We start from the raw sequence: 19,224 nt of genomic DNA on the forward strand, positions 1-19,224 counted from the left end.
TATACTCCTTCCATACCATATACCTATAGAGAAGGCATAACATGGAAATAAAATAAATCCACTAGAAATATAGTTACAGTGACTCTCATGAAATACACATGCTTAATCTCAGTAGCTCAAAATCAAACACAGATGATTTTTCTTTTATTCATTTTTCAATTAACTTGTACACACAAACGTACATATACACAAACACGTGAAAGTTGTACGTACAGAACTATAACTACAATTATATAGTTGTATGAAAGATTGCTGAATGAAAAAAAAAAAAAACATTACAGAAAAGAAACCAAGTATATTTTTCTGGCTCAATTTCTAAAGAAAAGGTATTAAATTTTATCAAATGTCTTAAGCATATACTGAGGTGATTAATCTGTTTTTTTCTCTTTTGTAATGTAGTCAATTACAATAGGAGTTTTTGAATGTTGAAACACCCCATCCTTGCTTTCTGTCAAAAAACTTAGGTCAAAATACGGCATTCCTTTCATTTGCAAACTGTTGTTACACACATATAAAGTAAACAATTCATATTGAAAAACAAAAACAAAAACAAGAGTTCCCTTCGTGGCTAAGTGGTTAACGAACCCAACTAGGGTGGGTTCAATCCCTGGCCTCGCTCAGTGGGTTAAGGGTCCAGCATTGGCGTGAGCTGTAAGTCACAGACGCAGCTCAGATCCAAAGTTTTGCTGTGGCTGTGGCGCAGGCCAGCAGCTGTAGCTCCAATTCGGCCACTAGCCTGGGAACTTCCACATGCCACAGATGCAGCCTTATAAAAGAAAAAAAGAAAAAGAAGAAAAAACAGAAACAGTATTTATACATATACATATATGTATTTATATACACACACACATTTATATTATATACATATATGTATATTTATACTTGTTATATTTATATATATTATATATTTATGTATTTATATTATACATATACATATATAAACATGTACATCCAAAAATAAGGATAAATAGCTATCTGTTAAAAAGGCTTTTCCAGGTGAAGAAAGTAAAAAGGAGGCCCTTATAATTTCTCCCTCCCCTGTCTGAATTATCTTAGTTCTTTTTATCTTATATATTATTTTTTTAATATCTTAAAATTTCTTCATTTATAATGAATCACCTACTATTGTGGACTGTGAAGTTCTTGATATACTACTTAATACAAAAATAATTTATGGTTACAGATCTTACATGGCAGAATATTAAAATATACTGATTGAAAAAAAAATAAAACAAAAAACCAGTTTAGGAGTTACTTTGCAACTCAGCAGGTTAAGGATCTGGCATTTGTCACTGCAGCAGCTCAGGTGGCTGTTGTGGCATGGGTTTGACCACTGGCCGGGGAACTTAACCTATGCCACAAAACAAAAACAAAACAAAAAAAACACTGATGACATTACCAAAACATCAGCAATTTACTACTAATTTAAAAATATATATAGTGTTGGAATACATTCATTTGGATTTAAAACACACTTTCATTTTCAAATGAAAATAAAAGCTAACTTAAGCAAAATAGTGAGGGGGGCTTCATTTTTATTTGTTTCAGGAAAGATTTAGAATGTTTAATAAAGATTTTATTTCTTTAAACACACCCATACACATATTATTAACTATGAGAGTTCTACTATTCAGCATGATTCTTTCTTTGAACTAAGAATCTGTTATGTATTCACAGAGCTGTAGTAATATTCTTTATTCTAAATTTTCAAAGAACCTCCCCTACCCATTTAAGTTTTTTCTTAATTTTTAATATAACATTTTATAGTTTCACTGTATCTTTTTTTTTTACCATAACATCTACCTTAGATGAATTCTGAAAACAAAAAGCTACAAATCAATCTATCAACCCAATAAAACTGGCAGAGTGTAAAATCAAAAATTGTACCTTAAAAATCTTTCTATCATACGTGAAATATCTCTCTTTATTCTAAAAAGATATTGTCACTTTCAACCAACAATGCATTTTTACCAGTGTCATAAAAAGATTTTACAGGAGTGCCAATTAGTAGTGCCCCTTGATAGGTATTAGATAACTATATGAAAATGAGTGGAAGGCAAAACTTTCATATTTTAAATCATTTTTACAACACCATCTCTCATCTACAGCACTACAAGAGCCTCCTAGCTGGTCTCCCTAACTCCAGTTTTCTCCCTCCAAACCATTCTCACTGCAGCCTGCATGCATGGATATACAGTAGATGTACAGTGTACAGTCCTCTCTGTATTTAAAACCTAATTTCCCATTTTTCCATTCATTCCATTCTTATACCTTTCCAGACATCCCATATCCTTTCACAGAAACCTGCATATCTCAACATTCATAACGTGTAATTATTTAACACCTAAGTTACCTATTTAATCATAAGTGTCAATAAAATAGGGACTATTTTGTACATTTCTGTGTATCTACAGGATTTCAAGACAATATTGGCATTCAATAGTTTATGAATGAATGAAATCAGCTATAATTTGGTCTCTAAATTTCCAAGTAGCCCTTAGGACAATTTCCACTGTACAATTTACAAAAAATACTGACTTACTCTATGAGGCTATATAAGCCATACTACAATACATACAAATGCATGCTGTCTAGTTACATAGCATATGTTCTCATTAAGTAAATAATACTAACATAATAAGCATAGGATTGAAAATTTTAATTACATAATTAAATAATTTATCACATTAAGTATATATTAAAGTTTGGCTTTAGTCTTCATATTAAGTTAAAATTTGCTATTTGGATTCAGCTTAGGTTTTGAGAAGCTTCAATAGCTAAATGTCTACTTTAATGCCATTTATGGCACCCTTAAAATTATGCATAAAATATCATCTCACAGGATCTCATTCTAATCAACATGAACAACATATAAACAAAGCTTATCATTCACATTTTTGTTAACGTCTAATAATTTACTTTCAAATGCAAGCAAGCATTCTAAATAGAACTCAAAATATATAACTCTTTAATCTATATATTAAAGTACATATGAATGAGTTAAATATGTTAAAACATAAAATTTTAAGTATAAATGTATATCATCACAAAAGTAGAATGATTTAGTAACAATGAATGTGAAAACTATTAATTTTATATACAAAAAAATTAAGGACAGTCAAGTATTTAAATAAGTACAAACAGACTGGCACTCATTACAATTAATCTAGTGCATTGTTAGATAACTATGTGTCAGCAAATGTTCATATAAATGGTAACAAGATAATGAAATTTAATTATAATTCTGATATTTTTTAGAAGTGTTTAGGGTACTAACATTCATAATATTAAAGAAAATAATCTTTCAAGTAATTTATTTCTTTTCGGGCCATGGTCTTTCAGGGAAGTTCTATATTTAAGAATATATTTCATCTTGCGACCATGAATTAAATGAAAAAATGTCAACTTAAGCTCAAAATTTCAGAAAGAAGAAAAACTCCAACATCACATAAAATAATGTCCATGATAATCATCTTCCATCTGACATATTGAAAAACAGTAAGGAGTGGAAGAAAAAGAAATTAGAGAAATATGAAGTAACCCCCCAAAATATTTCTCATTCACTGACCTCAATTAAAAGTAAGCATCTTTAATGTCCAAGGAAGGTGACAGCAGATAATGCTCAGAAATAATTACTGTACCATGCAAATATTTAAATGTTAAATATTAATACTGATAATATTTGTATTTTAAATTTCAGATATACTCTTAAATCCAGATGTTAAATGTGTGAGGGTGATATTCAACTTCAGTCCAATATAAATTTTTATCTGCCATCCACTTACTCTCTCAATAACTCTATGAAACACTATCACTATTTTATGAGAAAATACACACAAAAGACTAGTATACTACTAAAGGCAACATGAGAAATTTAAAAAACAAGGCTTGTATATCTCACTTGTAAAAGTAATTTTGTTACTTTATAATCTGTTTCTTATATTTCATGATATGGTCACTTACCATATCACTAAGACAGAAACTGTAGCAATTTCATTATATACATGATGCCTATGCATTCTTTCAGGTCTTTCCAAAAGTAGTGAGGATAAATGTGAAGTCAGAAATGAAGAATAAACAAGTTAAAGCATGCATACAAAAAGGTATGCTTTCTAAGAATAAGAAAGACAGAGTTTTACAGTATCTACATTTTAAATACAGTTAAATCAAGTTCTCCCTTTGTAATAATTCAAAGTATGTACACATATACAAACATAATCATGTAATCTGCCATATGGGAAAATATATAAGAGAGAAAATAAGAAGCAAGCACACATTTTGTAGTAAATGAAAGATCTACTTTTAAACCATTCAAATTTGGAAGATATGAGTGATGAATGCACAAAGGATTTTTCCAAATGGTTGGGTAGGAAAGATACGTAATTTTTGTTTTCCTCTTATTAGCATATATTATGTCAATTAAAATACTTTAAAAAATAAACTCTTTCTCAAATCCCACTTTAATAACATCTTTTCTCTTAGGTGAATGAAGATTCACTAAAAACAATCTCCATGAAATTCTATTTACCCTGTTCTTCCAATAATGCGAGACCCTCCCCCACCCCCCAAGTTCAATTCTATATACTATTAACATGTTGGCATTTCTATTATTAAACCTACATGCTGACTTACCAGTTCTTGTGGTGTTGCTGTTGCTCTGTTCTACAGGAGATGAAGTACTAAAAGCAGAAATTGGAATTTTCATCTGTATAGGACCTCGATTATTTGATGGACTATAGAGTCCTGACGGGCCCACCGTGGGTAAAGAAGTCCTTGTGGCTTGTACAATAGAGTGTGCTGTTGGAACAGCCTGTACAGCAAGTGTTGTTCCTAACGTTGCAGCACTGGCAGGAGAGTTCCTCTGAATACTAGGACTGGGCACAGAAGGAACGTTGTTTGGTTTAGTGGGGTTTGGCAAGGATGGCAAGGATACTGGATTTTTGGTAAGACCACTCACTGCAGGTGGGCTTTGGACAGAAATGAATTCAACGTTGCCAGATGGTTGATTGGTCACTAAAGTCCCTGGATGGCTCTGTAGAAGCTGAGGCTGGGAGGATACAGCAACAGGTACATGCAAAATCACTGGTAAAGACTGCAAAGAGATTGTAGGCTGGGGATTTCCACTAGGCACCTGAGTAGAAGCAACTACTGTAGCTGTGTTGGGTGCAGGGAGAACTGATGTTGCTGTCAAAGAACCCGAAGTCACTGGAGTCTGCAATTTAGGTTGACTACTGACAACTGTTGGAGGGGTGACAAGATTGGTTGAAGATACTATGAAAAAAAAAAAAAAGAAGTCTCAGTTTAAATAGCTATACTTAGCTAAGATAATACATGTTTAATGCATTGCATGAAATTTCTTAAAGATTTAAATTCTGGAATTCTTAAATTCATAGAAGCATTTCTGCATCTATATTTGGTACATTATGAAAACAACACATGGTTTATGATTAAGATGGAGGACTGCTATCTCAGTATCAAAAGTCCCTAAAAATTACTATACTTACTTCAGAGTAACTAACTGGTAAAACAATTATAAAACACAGAAAACTATATAAAATTACACAAACAATTTTGAAACTACACAAAAAATATCATAAACGCCTTAGAACATTGGGAACATGTAGAAAATCTAGAAAGTCAGTACCCTTAATGAATAATAGGTAAACTTGGTCATCATATTTTATCATTGGATAATTAGAAAGCTTTATGTGCGGATCAAATTTTGTTGAAGTGCCTGAGAGAGGAACTAGTGAGAAGTGGCTGCCTTTACTGACACTCTACTGACCCACATGATATTAAAAAAATAGCATAGTGAAGATGGGAGATGAATGAAGGAGCAGATACCAAAGAGCAGAAAAAAATAAAAACTCTGGTCACATGGTAATTTTAGTTCAGCCATTTGTGTTTATTCTCATTTGAATAGGTTTGAAATCAATGACCAAGTGTTTTTCTCACTGATTTGTAGTCTTTATAGAATCACAGGCACACTAAAGCAGTAATTCTCAAAGTGTGATCTAGGAAGACACATGGGGGTTACTGAGATCCTTTCAGGAAGTTAGAAATGTCAAAACTATTTCCATAACAATAATAAAACATTATTTGACTTTTTCACTATGTAGACATTTGCATCAATGAGCAAAAGAAATGGTGAGTAAAACTTCTGATGCTTTAGTATAAAAATTAAGGTAGTGGTGTGAAATTATCTCTGCATTCTTTACCACCACATATACACAATAAGAAAACAAACACAAATCAGTTTCATTAAATAATGTTCATGATGGAATAATAAAAACTATTAATTCTATTGAATCTCAACCCTTCAGTACAGGCCTGAAGGGTTTTTTATGTGAAGAAATAGGAAGTACACAGAAAACATGACTGCTACATGCCCAAGCAGAATGGCTGGCTCTAGGAAAAGTACTTATATGATTGAGTTGTAAGCTGAGCTAACAGCCTCTTTCATGGAAGACCACTTTTACTTGAAAGAATGACCTACAGATGTACTGTGATTATTTACACTTGGGTATCTGGCAAATTTTTTCTTGAAAATAAACCAAGTAAGGCAGTCACTTCAAAGGAAACAACCAACAGTATTTACTGGCAATAATAAAATCTGAATTTTAAAAACAAAAATTAGAACTTTGGAAAAACATCTACCTTCCACTGAAAGCAAGACAGCTTCCCAAATCTTTAAAGACTTTTCTGAGAAGAACTGATAGTGAAATAAATAAATGATTTTTAAAAAATTATTAATGAAATGTGTCGACATTTGGAAGACTTAGAAAGTTCAATGAGTATTTTCCAAATGATCAATTGAGTATTAGTAAAAGATTCATCCAACTACAAGACAGACAAATGAATTTTAATGAAAAATTTAGAAAAGTTTGGATACAGATGCAGATATGAGAATTTAGGTATCTTCAGCCATTTCAATGTTTAAGTGAAGTATAAAAAAGATTTATAAAAATATAATGGAGTTCTCTTGTGCACGGCATTAAGGATCTAAGCATTATCAGTGCAGCAGCTTGGGTCACTGCTGTAGCATGGGTTTAACCCATGGCCCAGGAGTTTCGACATGCCACAGGCATGGCCAAAAATTAGATAAATAAATAAATAAGGAAATAACATTCTTTCGGCTAATTTTGAAAAGAATTATTTTTCATCAAAACATGTTACTTATGATATATAATATTATTTTTAGGTGAATATTCTAAAATTTTATGTTTTAATTTTTGCCATAGTAAATATCAATTAATACATCCAAATAAACAAAACTCTTTGGATTCTTTTTTTTTTTTTTTTTTTTTTAAGGGCCACATCTGTGGCATATGGAAGTTCTCAGGCTAGGGGTTGAATCGGAGCTGTAGCTGCCAGCCCACACCACAGCCACAGCAACATGGGGTCTGAGCCACATCTGTGACCTACACCAGAGCTCACAGCAACAGTGGATCCTTAACTCACCAAGAGATGAGGAATTGAACCCACATCATCATGGTTACTAGTCAAGTTCATTAACCGCTGAGCCACAACAGGAACTCTGCTCTTTGGATTCTTAATAATTTTTTAAGATTATATGAGAATATAAAGATCTGAAAGTTTGAGAATAACTACAATAGTAGAGATTTGAATTTCTGTATTTTCATGCATATCTGTGACCTTGATATTTAAATAAAATTTTGTGCTTAGCACTCAATTTTACATGACTGTGCTTAGTTTCAGACCATTTCAAACTCAAAAGAATGGCAGAAAATCAAAGCCTTCAATTCCTAAGAAAATGTATTTCAGTGTTAAGAATATTACCTGTATTCACAGGAGTCTGAAAAGTTGGTGGTACACTCTCACTTATATTTCTTTTGGATTCCAGCATCTGTCTCACTGTGCCTGCATTTCTATAAAATATATATACACACAAACGGTCAATGAACATGCCATTCTAGGGGATATCAATTTATGTATAAAGAAAGCAGTGGACCATAGTAAAAAAGGTGGCTAGACTTGAATATTAAAGCACTAAACAGAGTAAATGCAGTGAAGCAAAGCTGGCACAAAGACTTTGGAATGCTGGGGTCTACAGCATTAGGGAAGAGTTTTTCTGCTATATTCTAATGTCCTCAATTCTTTAATCCAAAAACCAAATGTAGGTCTGAATATCTGCACACCTTAGTTTCTATCACCGCTGGTCAAAGCATTTCTCAATTACCTAAGACAGTATTTAGCACAAGTGGTTAAAGAAATCTGCAATGAACTTAGGAAAGTCTTATTAATAAATTAGCAAAATCAATATCCATGGGTGAACAATTAATTACAACAAAGCAAAAAAGAAGGAAATATATTTAATCCAGTATACCAATCACTTATCTTTACATAAATATCTAGAGACATTCCAAAATTTTTCTGTAAAAAAAAAGAGAGCCTTTTTCTCTTATTTAAAAACTTGATAAACAAGACTGTTTAAAATTCTCACCTGTAGGGCACACTGTTATTGCTGCTGACATCAACAACAGACTTTCCTGGTGATATAGGTGGGTTTGGTGGATTCTGGATGAAAAAAAAAAAAAATTCACAAGCAATCTTTAAAAATGAGAACTTTAAATGCCTTGCCAATGTGTTATCTCTTAATTCTATAGTACAGTGGAAAACGTTATTAGCTGAGAAAAAAAAATTGAAATCTTGGCACCGCCACTTTTTAAACCACTTACACAAATTACTTATTCTACTGAAACAACTGCTTATCACATGAAAAATAGAATAATTCCTAGGCCTCAGTTTAAAATAAAGACTGTGACAATGGCTTACATGCTATAAGGGTTCAGTAAACATTAACAATATGAATCTGAAGAATAACCAGACACACTTGTTCAATAAATATCTACTGAATTAAATAAAAGGCACAGCAAGGACCAGATTATAAGCAGAAACTCACAAACAAAATAAATATTTACTTTTCCCCAGAAGTACCTGACTACCAACTAATTGATATCCTATGTCACAAACCAAAATTCTCATAAATATTTTTATGATTTTTGTTCAAAAAATAACTACTTGTCACTATGTGACTTATAATCTCATGAAAAGATGTCCCAATTCTAAATTTCAGTACGAACTAATTTACACTTTTTCTGCCAAACAAAAACTAGAGAATATAGAAATAGAGTTCTTTTTTTTTTTTTTTGCTATTTCTTGGGCCGCCCCTACAGCATGTGGAGGTTTCCCAGGCTAGGGGTCGAATCGGAGCTGCAGCCACCGGCCTACGCCAGAGCCACAGCAACGCGGGATCCGAGCCGCGTCTGCAACCTATACCACAGCTCACCGCAACGCCGGATCGTTAACCCACTGAGCAAGGGCAGGGACCGAACCCGCAACCTCATGGTTCCTAGTCGGATTCGTTAACCACTGCGCCACGATGGGAACTCCAGAAATAGAGTTCTAATACTTAGATGTTAATTACTATCATTTGGTCTTCCATCATTATGATACTATCATCATTTATTTCTTACACTGAAAGTAATTCTATTCAAGATTTAATTAAGTATAATAATAACACATATTAAACAAAGGGTGATAAGTGCTTAGGATCACACCAAGCAGATACCACTAATGATTCTTCTCAATGACAAATACATCTTGCTGCTTTTTTAAGATAAAAGAATAATTTTAACCTAATACTACAGTATTGTACTAGTTATATGAGTAAAGTTTACAAAAGACAGAATTAAGAAAAAGTGCTGTAAAGATGCTCAGAATCTGGCTGTGGACACAAAAACATTTGAAATAAATAGAAAAGCAAACGAAAGTAATAGCGTAGTGTCATTGGAAAACGTTTAAAAAAGAATTTCAGGGGAGGAGTTCCAGGAATTTCTGGGAAAAATACAGTGGGTTAAGAATCTGACTGTGGTAGTTTGGGTTGCTGTAGAGGTGTGGTTTTGATTACCAGCCTGATGCAGTGGGTTAAAACATGTGGTGTTGCTGAGGTGCAGCATAGCACATCTGTGGCTCAGATTCATCCCAGACCTGGGAACTTCCATATGTCATGGGCGCAGCCACTGGAAAAAAAAAAAAAAATTAAGGGAAAAGAAATACATCTTCTAACAAGTCTTGAGTAATTAGTATATTCCAAATAGTTAAAATGGAGGTAAACAACATTTTATGGAAAAAAGGAGGAATATGTGCATAATAAATAAGTATAACATGGCTTAAAGTCAGTAGATGGAGGACTCTAAATACTACAGTATGGTGACATCAGCAAGACAGCAGAATTGGAAACCCCATGCCCTCTTTCCTTCACGAAGACAATGACTTAACAATATATGGAACAAATTTCACTTGTAAGATGTTCAGAAACCTGTTACGAAATACATCACCCCGAGTGAGTGCAAGCCCCAAAAGAGTGCACAGTAGTAGGTAAGAAAGTCATTTGCACCTACCCACTGTACACTATCTCCTTCTTGGCACAATGTGGTGCAATCAAGAGAAAACTCCCAGCAAGTGTCCTCTCTATTAGGAAGAAAAGAGAAGAATGGAACTTGCATGCAACATTCTGGCTTTTCAGAGGACTGCCCAAGGCACTGGCTTCAGTTTCACATGATGTGGGGGAGGTAGTATAACTTGGATGTCTGGGGACTAGATGAGAACAAAGACAAACCTCTTGGCTTGGTACCAAACCAGGAAAATTGTAGTAATACACAGACAACAGAGGGAATTCCAAAAAGTATGATTTGGTAAAGCAGCAGCAAGACTGCGATACATTGAGGCCAATACCAGGTGGAGAACAGGAAGCTCCCAAGAATTAGATAAATCTCTTCAGATGGGAGATTAAATGCACAAGCTCAAAGAATACACATCTCTAAAAAAGATTTGAGAGGACACCAGATTTATCTCCCGAACTGACCAGTAATGATCTTCAACTGTATGAAGATATTCCAAAAAGAGAATTTCAAGAAGAGAGCTAGACATACCAAAAACAGGGAAATAACGACCAAAGAAATAAATCTCTAGAAACTGACCCTAAAGAAACAGATCAATGAACTCCCCAACAAAAAATTTACAGTGACTAATATTAAGATGCTAAATGAGATAAAAGAGAATACAGGCAGAAAACTATGTAAAACCAGGAAAATAATGCAGGAAGAAAAATAAACTTTATAATGGAACCAAAAGAAATTCTGGAGCTGAAGAATACAGTTGAATTGAAACATATATTAGAGGGGATCAATATCAGACTGTATCAAGTAAAATAAAGAATCAGCAAACTGGAAGACAAGTCATGGACTTGAAATTACTGGCTTAGAGCACCAAGCAAAAAAAAAAAAAAAAAAAAAAAAAAAAGAATGAAAAAAAGTAAAGGAGTTCCCGTCGTAGCGCAGTGGTTAACGAATCCGACTAGGAACCATGAGGTTGCGGGTTCGGTCCCTGCCCCTGCTCAGTGGGTTAACGATCCGGCGTTGCAGTGAGCTGTGGTGTAGGTTGCAGACGCGGCTCGGATCCAGCGTTGCTGTGGCTCTGGCGTAGGCCGGTGGCTGCAGCTCCGATTCAACCCCTAGCCTGGGAACCTCCATATGCCACGGGAGCGGCCCAAGAAACAGCAAAAAAAAAAAAAAAAAGAAAAAAAGTAAAGACTAACTAAGGGAATTATAAGACACCATCAAATGGACCAATATACAAATATGGGAGATCCAGAATGAGACGAGGAAATGGGCAGAAAACCTACTTAAATAATGGCCAAAAACGTCCCAAAATTGAAGGGAAAAATTGATAAATTCAAGGAGGTGGAAAATCTCCCAACTAGGATATCCTGAAGAGACCTACACTAAGAAACACTGTAGACCAGCTGTCAAAAGTCACAAGGATTTTTTAAAGTAGCAAGAGAAAAGTGACCCATCATATTTAAGGCAGCTCCCTTAAGATTATCATCAGTGGTTTTCTCAGCAGAAAACTAGCAGGCCATAAGGGAGTGGAATGATATATTAGAAGTACTGAAAGGGAAAAAACAAAACAAACAAACAAAAAAAACCTGCCCTTAAACAATACTATAACCAGCAAAACAATCATTCAAATATGAAGGAAAAATTAAGAATTTCCCAGTAATTAAAAAGCTGAGGGTGTTCATCACCAATTAATCTATCATACAACAAATGCTAAAAGTATAAATGCTTTCATTTATACTTTCCTTCAAGTATAAATGAAAGGATACTGGATAGCAACTTGAAAGGAAATGAAAATATAAATTTTTCTGGCAAAAGTAAATATACAAATACAGAATCCTGTATTACTATAAACTTGGTGCAAAAAATTGCATTTAATTCTGGTATGGAATTTGGGCATAAAATATAATTGTAAATCCACATTAAAGTACACCAAATACAAAAAGATATAATGTACAATTATAATGTAAAGTGATGGGAGGAAAGCTATGTCTGAACTTAAGTTGTACCAGTTTAAAATAGTTGTAAACTTAAGATATTTTACGTAACCCCATGGGAACCACTGAGAAAATAGCTATCAAGTTACACACAAAAAGAGAAATGAGTTAAAACATATCACTACAAACTAACTAAACAGATAAATAAACAAATGAAACATACAGGAGTAAGCAAAAAAAGGAGACAAAATAGCTCCAAGACAAACAGAAACTATTTAACAAAATGGCAATAATAAGTCTGTCCCTAATTACTTTAAATCCAAATGGACTAAATTCTCTATAGAAAAACATACCCTGGCTTGGATTTAAAAAAAAAAAGAGTTCCTGTCATGGCTCAGTAGTTAACAAATCCAACTAGGAAACATGAGGTTGCAGGTTCAATCCCTGGCCTTGTTTAGTGGGTTAAGGATCTGGTGTTGCTATGAGCTGTGGTGTAGCTTGCAGACGTGGCTCAGATCCCACACTGCTGTGGCTCTAGGGTAGGCTGGCGGCTACAGCTCCGATTAGACCCCTAGCCTGGGAACCTCCATATGCCACGGGAACGGCCCTAGAAAGGGCAAAAAGACACACGCACAAAAAGACCTTGCTATATGCTGTTAAGAAGGGACACACTGTAGGTCCAAAGACACAAACGGGCTGAAAGGAAAAGTAAGGAAAAAGACATTTCATTCAAATGATAAGAAAAACAAAGTAGAAATGACCATATGCATATAAGACAACGTAGACTTGAGTCAAAACTATCACAAGAGCAAAGAACATTCATCACATAATGATAAAAATCAACTGACTGGTTACAATATTTATAAATATATGAATGTAAATTCTATACCCTTGAATATATGATTTTTAAAAGGAGAAACACAAATACGTAATAGTGGAGTCTTCAATAGATAATTTTACATAATGGATAGATGTTCTAGACAGAAAAATAATAAGAAAATAGTAGAAATGAACAACACTGTGGATCTAACAGAAACGTATGTAGAAATTTTCACTCAATACACATTCTTCTCAAGCACACAAAGAACTTTCTCCAGTACAGATCATATATTAGGACAAAAGATAAGCCTCAGCACATTTAAAAAGATGAAAACCATACCAAGTATCTTTCCAACCATGATGGAATGAAACTTGGAATCAACAACTGGAGGAAAACAAAAAAAGTCACAAATATGTAGAAATTTTTAAAAACCCTTAAAAATCCTGTGAATAAAAAAAGAACTCACAAGGAATAGTAGAAAATATATTGAGATATATATAAATAATAGCGCAACATACCAAATTTGTGGGGAAATTGATGCAACAAATGTACTACAAAGATAAAAGTTTGCTTTCATTTAAAAAACTCCTCAAATCAACAACCTAACTATTTTTTAAATTTTTTTATCTTTTGTCTTTTTAGGGCCACACCCTTGGCATATGGAGGTTCCCAGGCTAGGGGTCTAATCAGAGCTGTTGCTGCTGGCCTATGCCAGAGCCACAGCAATGCCAGATCCGAGCTGCATCTGTGACCTACACCACAGCTCACGGCAATGCCAGATCCTTAACCCACTGAGCAAGGCCAGGGATCGAACTTGCAACCTCACGGTTCCTAGTCAGATTTGTTACTGCTGCACCAAGATGGGAACTCCAACACCTACCTTTATACCTCAAAGAACTAGGAAAGAAAAAACAAACTAAATTCCAATTTAGAAGAAGGAGGGAAATAATAAGGATTACATCAGAAATAAATGACAAAGAGAATACAAAATCAATAGAAAAAAACAACAAATCTAAACTGACACAGGGTCCATGAGGATGCAGGTTCAATCCCTGGCCTCGCTCAGTGGGTTAAAGATCTGGCATTGCTATAAGCTGTGGTGTAGGTCACAGATGTGGCTGAGATCCCATGTTGCTGTGGTTATGGTGTAGGCCAGCAGCTGAAGCTCTGATTCAACCCCTAGCCCAGGAAATTCCATATGCTGCAGGTATGGTAGTAAGATAAAAAAAAAAAAAAAAAATCCCAACAAGCAAAAAAGTCAGGGACCAGATAGCTGTACCGGGGAATTATACTAGACATTTAAGGAAAACAAACAATAGTCCTCTTCAACTCTTCATAAAAAAAAAAAAAAAAAAAAACCTGAAGTGGTGGGAACATTTCCAAACTCATTTTATGAAGTCAGCATCACCCTGATAGCAAAGCCAAAGACACCAAAATAAAATTACAGGCTAATATCTCTGATAAACACATATGCAAAAATTCTCAACAAAATGCTAGTAAGTAAAATTCATCAACACATGAGGAGAATTATACAGCATGACCACATAGGATTTACCCCTGTAATGGAAAGACAGTGCAACATATGAGAAACAATCAAAATAATACTCCATATTAAAGAATGAAGGGGGGGAAAAAAACCCCACGATCTCCTCAATTGTTGCGGGAAAAAGCATTTGACAAAATTCAATATCTTTCATGTTAAAAACACTCAACAAGTTAGAAATAAAAGGAAATTATCTCAACATTAAAAAGAACGTATATCAAAAGCCCATAGCTAACATCATACTCAATGGATACTAACTGAATTCTTTCCCTCTAAGATGAAGAACAAGGCAAGTGTGCCCATTCTCACCAATTCAACATAGTACTGGAAAGGCTTTACCAGAGCAATTAAGCAAGGAAAATAAATAAAAGGCAGCCAACCTGGAAAGTAAAAGTGTGTCTACTATCAGATGACATTTTATATTTAGATAACCCTAAAGATTCCAGGGGTGGGGGGGTGGATGTTTGAACTAATTAGTGAATACAGCAATGTTACAGGACAGAAAAACCAAAATGCAAAAATCAGACATATTTTCAGAGAAAGACAAATGCTATGATATCACTTATATGTGGAATCTAAAAAATAAGACAAGCTAGTAAATATAACAAAAAAGAAACAAACTCATAGATATAAACAACAAACTAGTAGTTACCAGCAAGGAGAGGAGAGGCAAAAGACAGAGGTAGGGAATTAAAAAGTACAAACTATTACATGTAAAATAAATAAGCTCTGAAGACATGTTGTTGAGCACGGGGAAAATAGCTAATATTTTATAACTACAAATGGGGCATAGCCTTTAAAAATTGTGAATCATTATTTTATACACCTGAAAATTACATAACATTGTAAATCAACTATACCTCAACAATAACAAAAAAATCAAATGCATTTCTATATACAAACAATGAATAAACTGAGAAAAAAATTAAGAAAATAATCTATTATACAATCATCAGAGAGAATAAAATATTTAGGGGCAAACTAAGAAGGTAAAAGACCTTTACACTCAAAACTATAAAACCTCATTGAGAGAAATAAAAGACACAAATAAATGGAAAGACATCTCATGTTCACAGATTGAAAGAGTTAATATTGTTAAAATGTCCATCCTATCCAAAGTGAACCAAAGTTTCAATGCAACCTCAACCAAAATTCCTGTAATTTTTTTCACAGAAACAGGAAAAAGCACCTTAAAATTCATATGGAATTTCAAGGAACTCTGAATTACCAAAACACTCTTGTAAAGGAAAAACAAAGTTGAAGTCGTCATACCTCCTGGTTTTAAAACATGTTAAACAAAGCTACGTTAATCAAAACAGCATGGTGCTATAATACAGACAGACATAGACGAACAGAACAGAATAGAGACTGTAGATATAAATTCTTGGTGTATAATTTTTTTGGTATGTTGTTGGATTCGGTTGGCTAAGATTTTGTTGAGAATTTTTGCATCTATATTCATCAATGATATTGGCCGATAGTTTTCTTTTTTGGTGGATATAAACTCTTATATATGATTTAAATGATCTTCTGAAAGGTTAACAAGGCTACACAATGGGGAAAGAACAGTCTTTTAATAAATGAAGTGAAAACTGCACATCCAAATGGAAAAGAATGAAGTTAGACCATTAAACCATACCAGATTTAGACCAGGTTAAAGACCTATATGTAAAACTTAAGATCATGACATTCCTAGGGAAAAACATAGAGGGAAGCTTCAGAACAGTAGATTTGGTAATAATTTCTTGGATCACAGCAAAGGAAACAAAAGCATAAAAAAGACAAAGGAGATAACATCAAACATAAAATCTTCTACACATAAAAGGAAACAAGAGTGAAAAGCAAACTTATGGAATGGGAGAAAATAATGGCAAATCATTCATGATGAAGCATTAATATCCACAACATATAAAGCTCTCCTACAACTTAACAACTAAAATACAAGTAATCAGATTCAGCAATGGCCAAAGGACCTAGATACACATTTCACCAAAGGAAATATGCAAAATAGCCAATAAGCATATGAAAATATGTTCAACATCACTAATTACAGAAATTCTAATCAAAATCACAATGAGATATTTTCTCACATCCATTACAGCAGACACTATTACAAACAGAAAAAAAGAAAAAAAATGAGTGTTGCAAGAATATAAAGAAATTGGAACCCTTATGCCTTGCTGGTAGGAATGTAAAATGGTGTGGCTGCTAAGGAAAACAGTATGGAGGTTCCTCAAAAAACTAGTAACAGAATTACTATACGACTCAGCAACTTCACTTCTGGGTATTTATCTAGAAGTGTCAAAACCAGGATCTCAAAGAGGTATCTCCACACCATTGTTCACTGCAGCATTATTCAAAAGAGCCAAGAATTGAAAGCAGCCCAAATATCTACCAATAAAATGAACAGATAAAGAAAATGTGGCATATACATACAAAGAAGTATTACTCAGGCTTTAAAAAGAAGGAAATTCTGTCACATGCTATAACATAGATGACCCTTGAGAATATTATGCTTTGTGAAATAAGTTAGTCACAAAACAACAAACAGTATATGACTGCACTTATGAAATATCTGGAGTAGTTAAAATCATGGATACAGAAAATAGAACGATGGGAGTTCCCATCATGGCTCAGCAGTAATGAACCTGACTAGTATCCATGAGGATGTGGGTTCAGCCCCTGGCCTTGGTCAGTGGGTTTAGCCTTGCTATAGGACACAGATGCAGCTTGGATCTGGTGTTGCTGTCCCTGTGGTGCAGGCCAGCAGCTACAGCATGGATTCAACCCCTAGCCTGGGATCTTCCATATGCTGTGGGTATAGTCCTAAAAAAAAAAAGAAAAAGAAAAATAGAACCATGGTTTCCAAGGGTTAAGGGGGAGGGAGAGTAGGCAGAAAGATGTCCAAGTTTTTAAATTTTGAATTGGACTTACTCACAAACTAAAGAAAACAGGAACAAAATTTGAAAGACTGAAGACCACCTTAACATTTTCTTCATGTACCACACATGCTAATTGTTCAGATTAATCTTTTCTAGTCTTTAAGAATTACATAGTATTTGTCCTTGCTTATATATTACTTGCAGCTATTCCATAAAAAACTTTTTAAGGATTGTAATGTTTTCATCTTTATTCCCTGAAGTCTCTGCCTTTGATTAAACAAATAAGAATTGAAAAGCAGTTTTGAGAACAAATTTGATATGTAAAAATACTGGAAAAATACACAGTGGGCGGCACTCCTTAGTTAAGACACAGGATGAAAAGAAAAAATGAAAATTCATATTGTACAAAATACTGGAAAAATTTCAAACCCCTAAGTTTGGTTCAGGCATAACAAAAAACAGTTTAAAAAAAGGGTTTATACCAATCTTCTAATATAAGAAATAAAATAGCTTAATTCTTATGTCATAACAAACGAAACAGGGAAAGTGGAGTTTAAAATCAGAGAATTAGGAGTTCCCATTGTGGCTCAGTTGTTAACAAATCCACCTAGGAACCACGAGGTTGCGGGTTTGATCCCTGGCCTCACTCAGTGGGTTAAGAATCCGGCGGCGTTGCCGTGAGCTGCGGTGTAGGTCGCAGACATGGCTCAGATCTTGCGTTGCTGTGGCTGTGGTGTAGGCCAGCAGCTGTAGCTCTGATTAGACCCCTAGTCTGGGAACCTCCATATGCCGTGGATGTGGCCTTAGAAAAGACAAAAAAGACGTCCCCCCCCCCAAAGAATTTAAAAATAAATAAATAAATAAAATCAGAATTAATTACATCATTGATGAAAACTTTAATAAATCTTTGGCTATACACAAATGGGATTTGATGAGATTAGCCTGTATAAACAAAGATAAAACTGTCAGTTGCTCAAAAAAAAGAGACCAGTCAGAGTTTAAAATTTAAGTGAAAAGGATATAGAGATTGCAGAATAGATTAGTAGTTGCCAGGGTGCAGGGAGTGAGGGTCAAGAGAAGGGTGAAATTATAAATGAGCAGCACGAGGGAGTGAGTCCCTTTATGGTGAGGAAACAGTTCTATACTTAACTGTAGCAACAGGTTACATACATCTATACATGATACTGAACTTCATAGAAACACACGCACACAATTAATTCATGAAAAAACTGGTAGAAACTGTTACGATCTTTAAGACTACTTAACAGAATTGTATTAACAGCTTGGTTTTGATATTGTATTACAGCTATTGAAGATTTCATCACTGTGGGACACTGAGTGAAGGGCTCATAGGAGTCTATGTACTATTGCTGGAACTTCCTTTGTAACTATCACTATTCAAAATAAATTTTGCTTTAAAAAGTCAAGTAAAGGAGTTCCTGTTTTGGCTCAGTGGTTAACAAATCCGACTAGGAGCCATAAGGTTGCGGGTTTGATCCATGGCCGTGCTCAGTGGGTTAAGGATCCAGCACTGCAATGAGCTGTGGTGTAGGTTGAAGATGTGGCTCGGACCCTGCATTGCTGTGTCTGTGGTGTAGGCTGGCGGTTACAGCTCCGATTA

General features: G+C 34.4%; 2 protein-coding genes across 8 annotated transcripts in view; one reads left to right on the forward strand and one right to left on the reverse strand.

Annotated features, from left to right (window-relative positions):
* GUCY2C (guanylate cyclase 2C) overlaps positions 1-19,224 on the forward strand; it is a 672,163-nt gene that overhangs the window by 265,659 nt on the left and 387,280 nt on the right. The gene's annotated exons all lie outside the window — the stretch shown is intronic.
* Positions 1-19,224, reverse strand: part of ATF7IP (activating transcription factor 7 interacting protein) — a 123,288-nt gene that overhangs the window by 19,213 nt on the left and 84,851 nt on the right. For all 7 annotated transcript variants that reach the window (XM_084956720.1, XM_003126462.6, XM_005664060.4 and 4 more), the window contains 3 exons: positions 8,465-8,538; positions 7,801-7,889; positions 4,633-5,271 (listed from right to left, as the gene is read on the reverse strand). In XM_084956720.1, the coding sequence (XP_084812846.1) occupies positions 4,633-5,271; positions 7,801-7,889; positions 8,465-8,538 (802 nt within the window). The remainder of the gene's footprint in view (positions 1-4,632; positions 5,272-7,800; positions 7,890-8,464; positions 8,539-19,224) is intronic.

The sequence above is a fragment of the Sus scrofa genome, chromosome 5 (assembly GCF_054392235.1).
Source record: "Sus scrofa isolate SSC_HxYL_T2T_F1_AM1 chromosome 5, Sscrofa_HxYL_maternal_Yorkshire_Landrace_v2.0, whole genome shotgun sequence".
NCBI lineage: Eukaryota > Metazoa > Chordata > Mammalia > Artiodactyla > Suidae > Sus > Sus scrofa.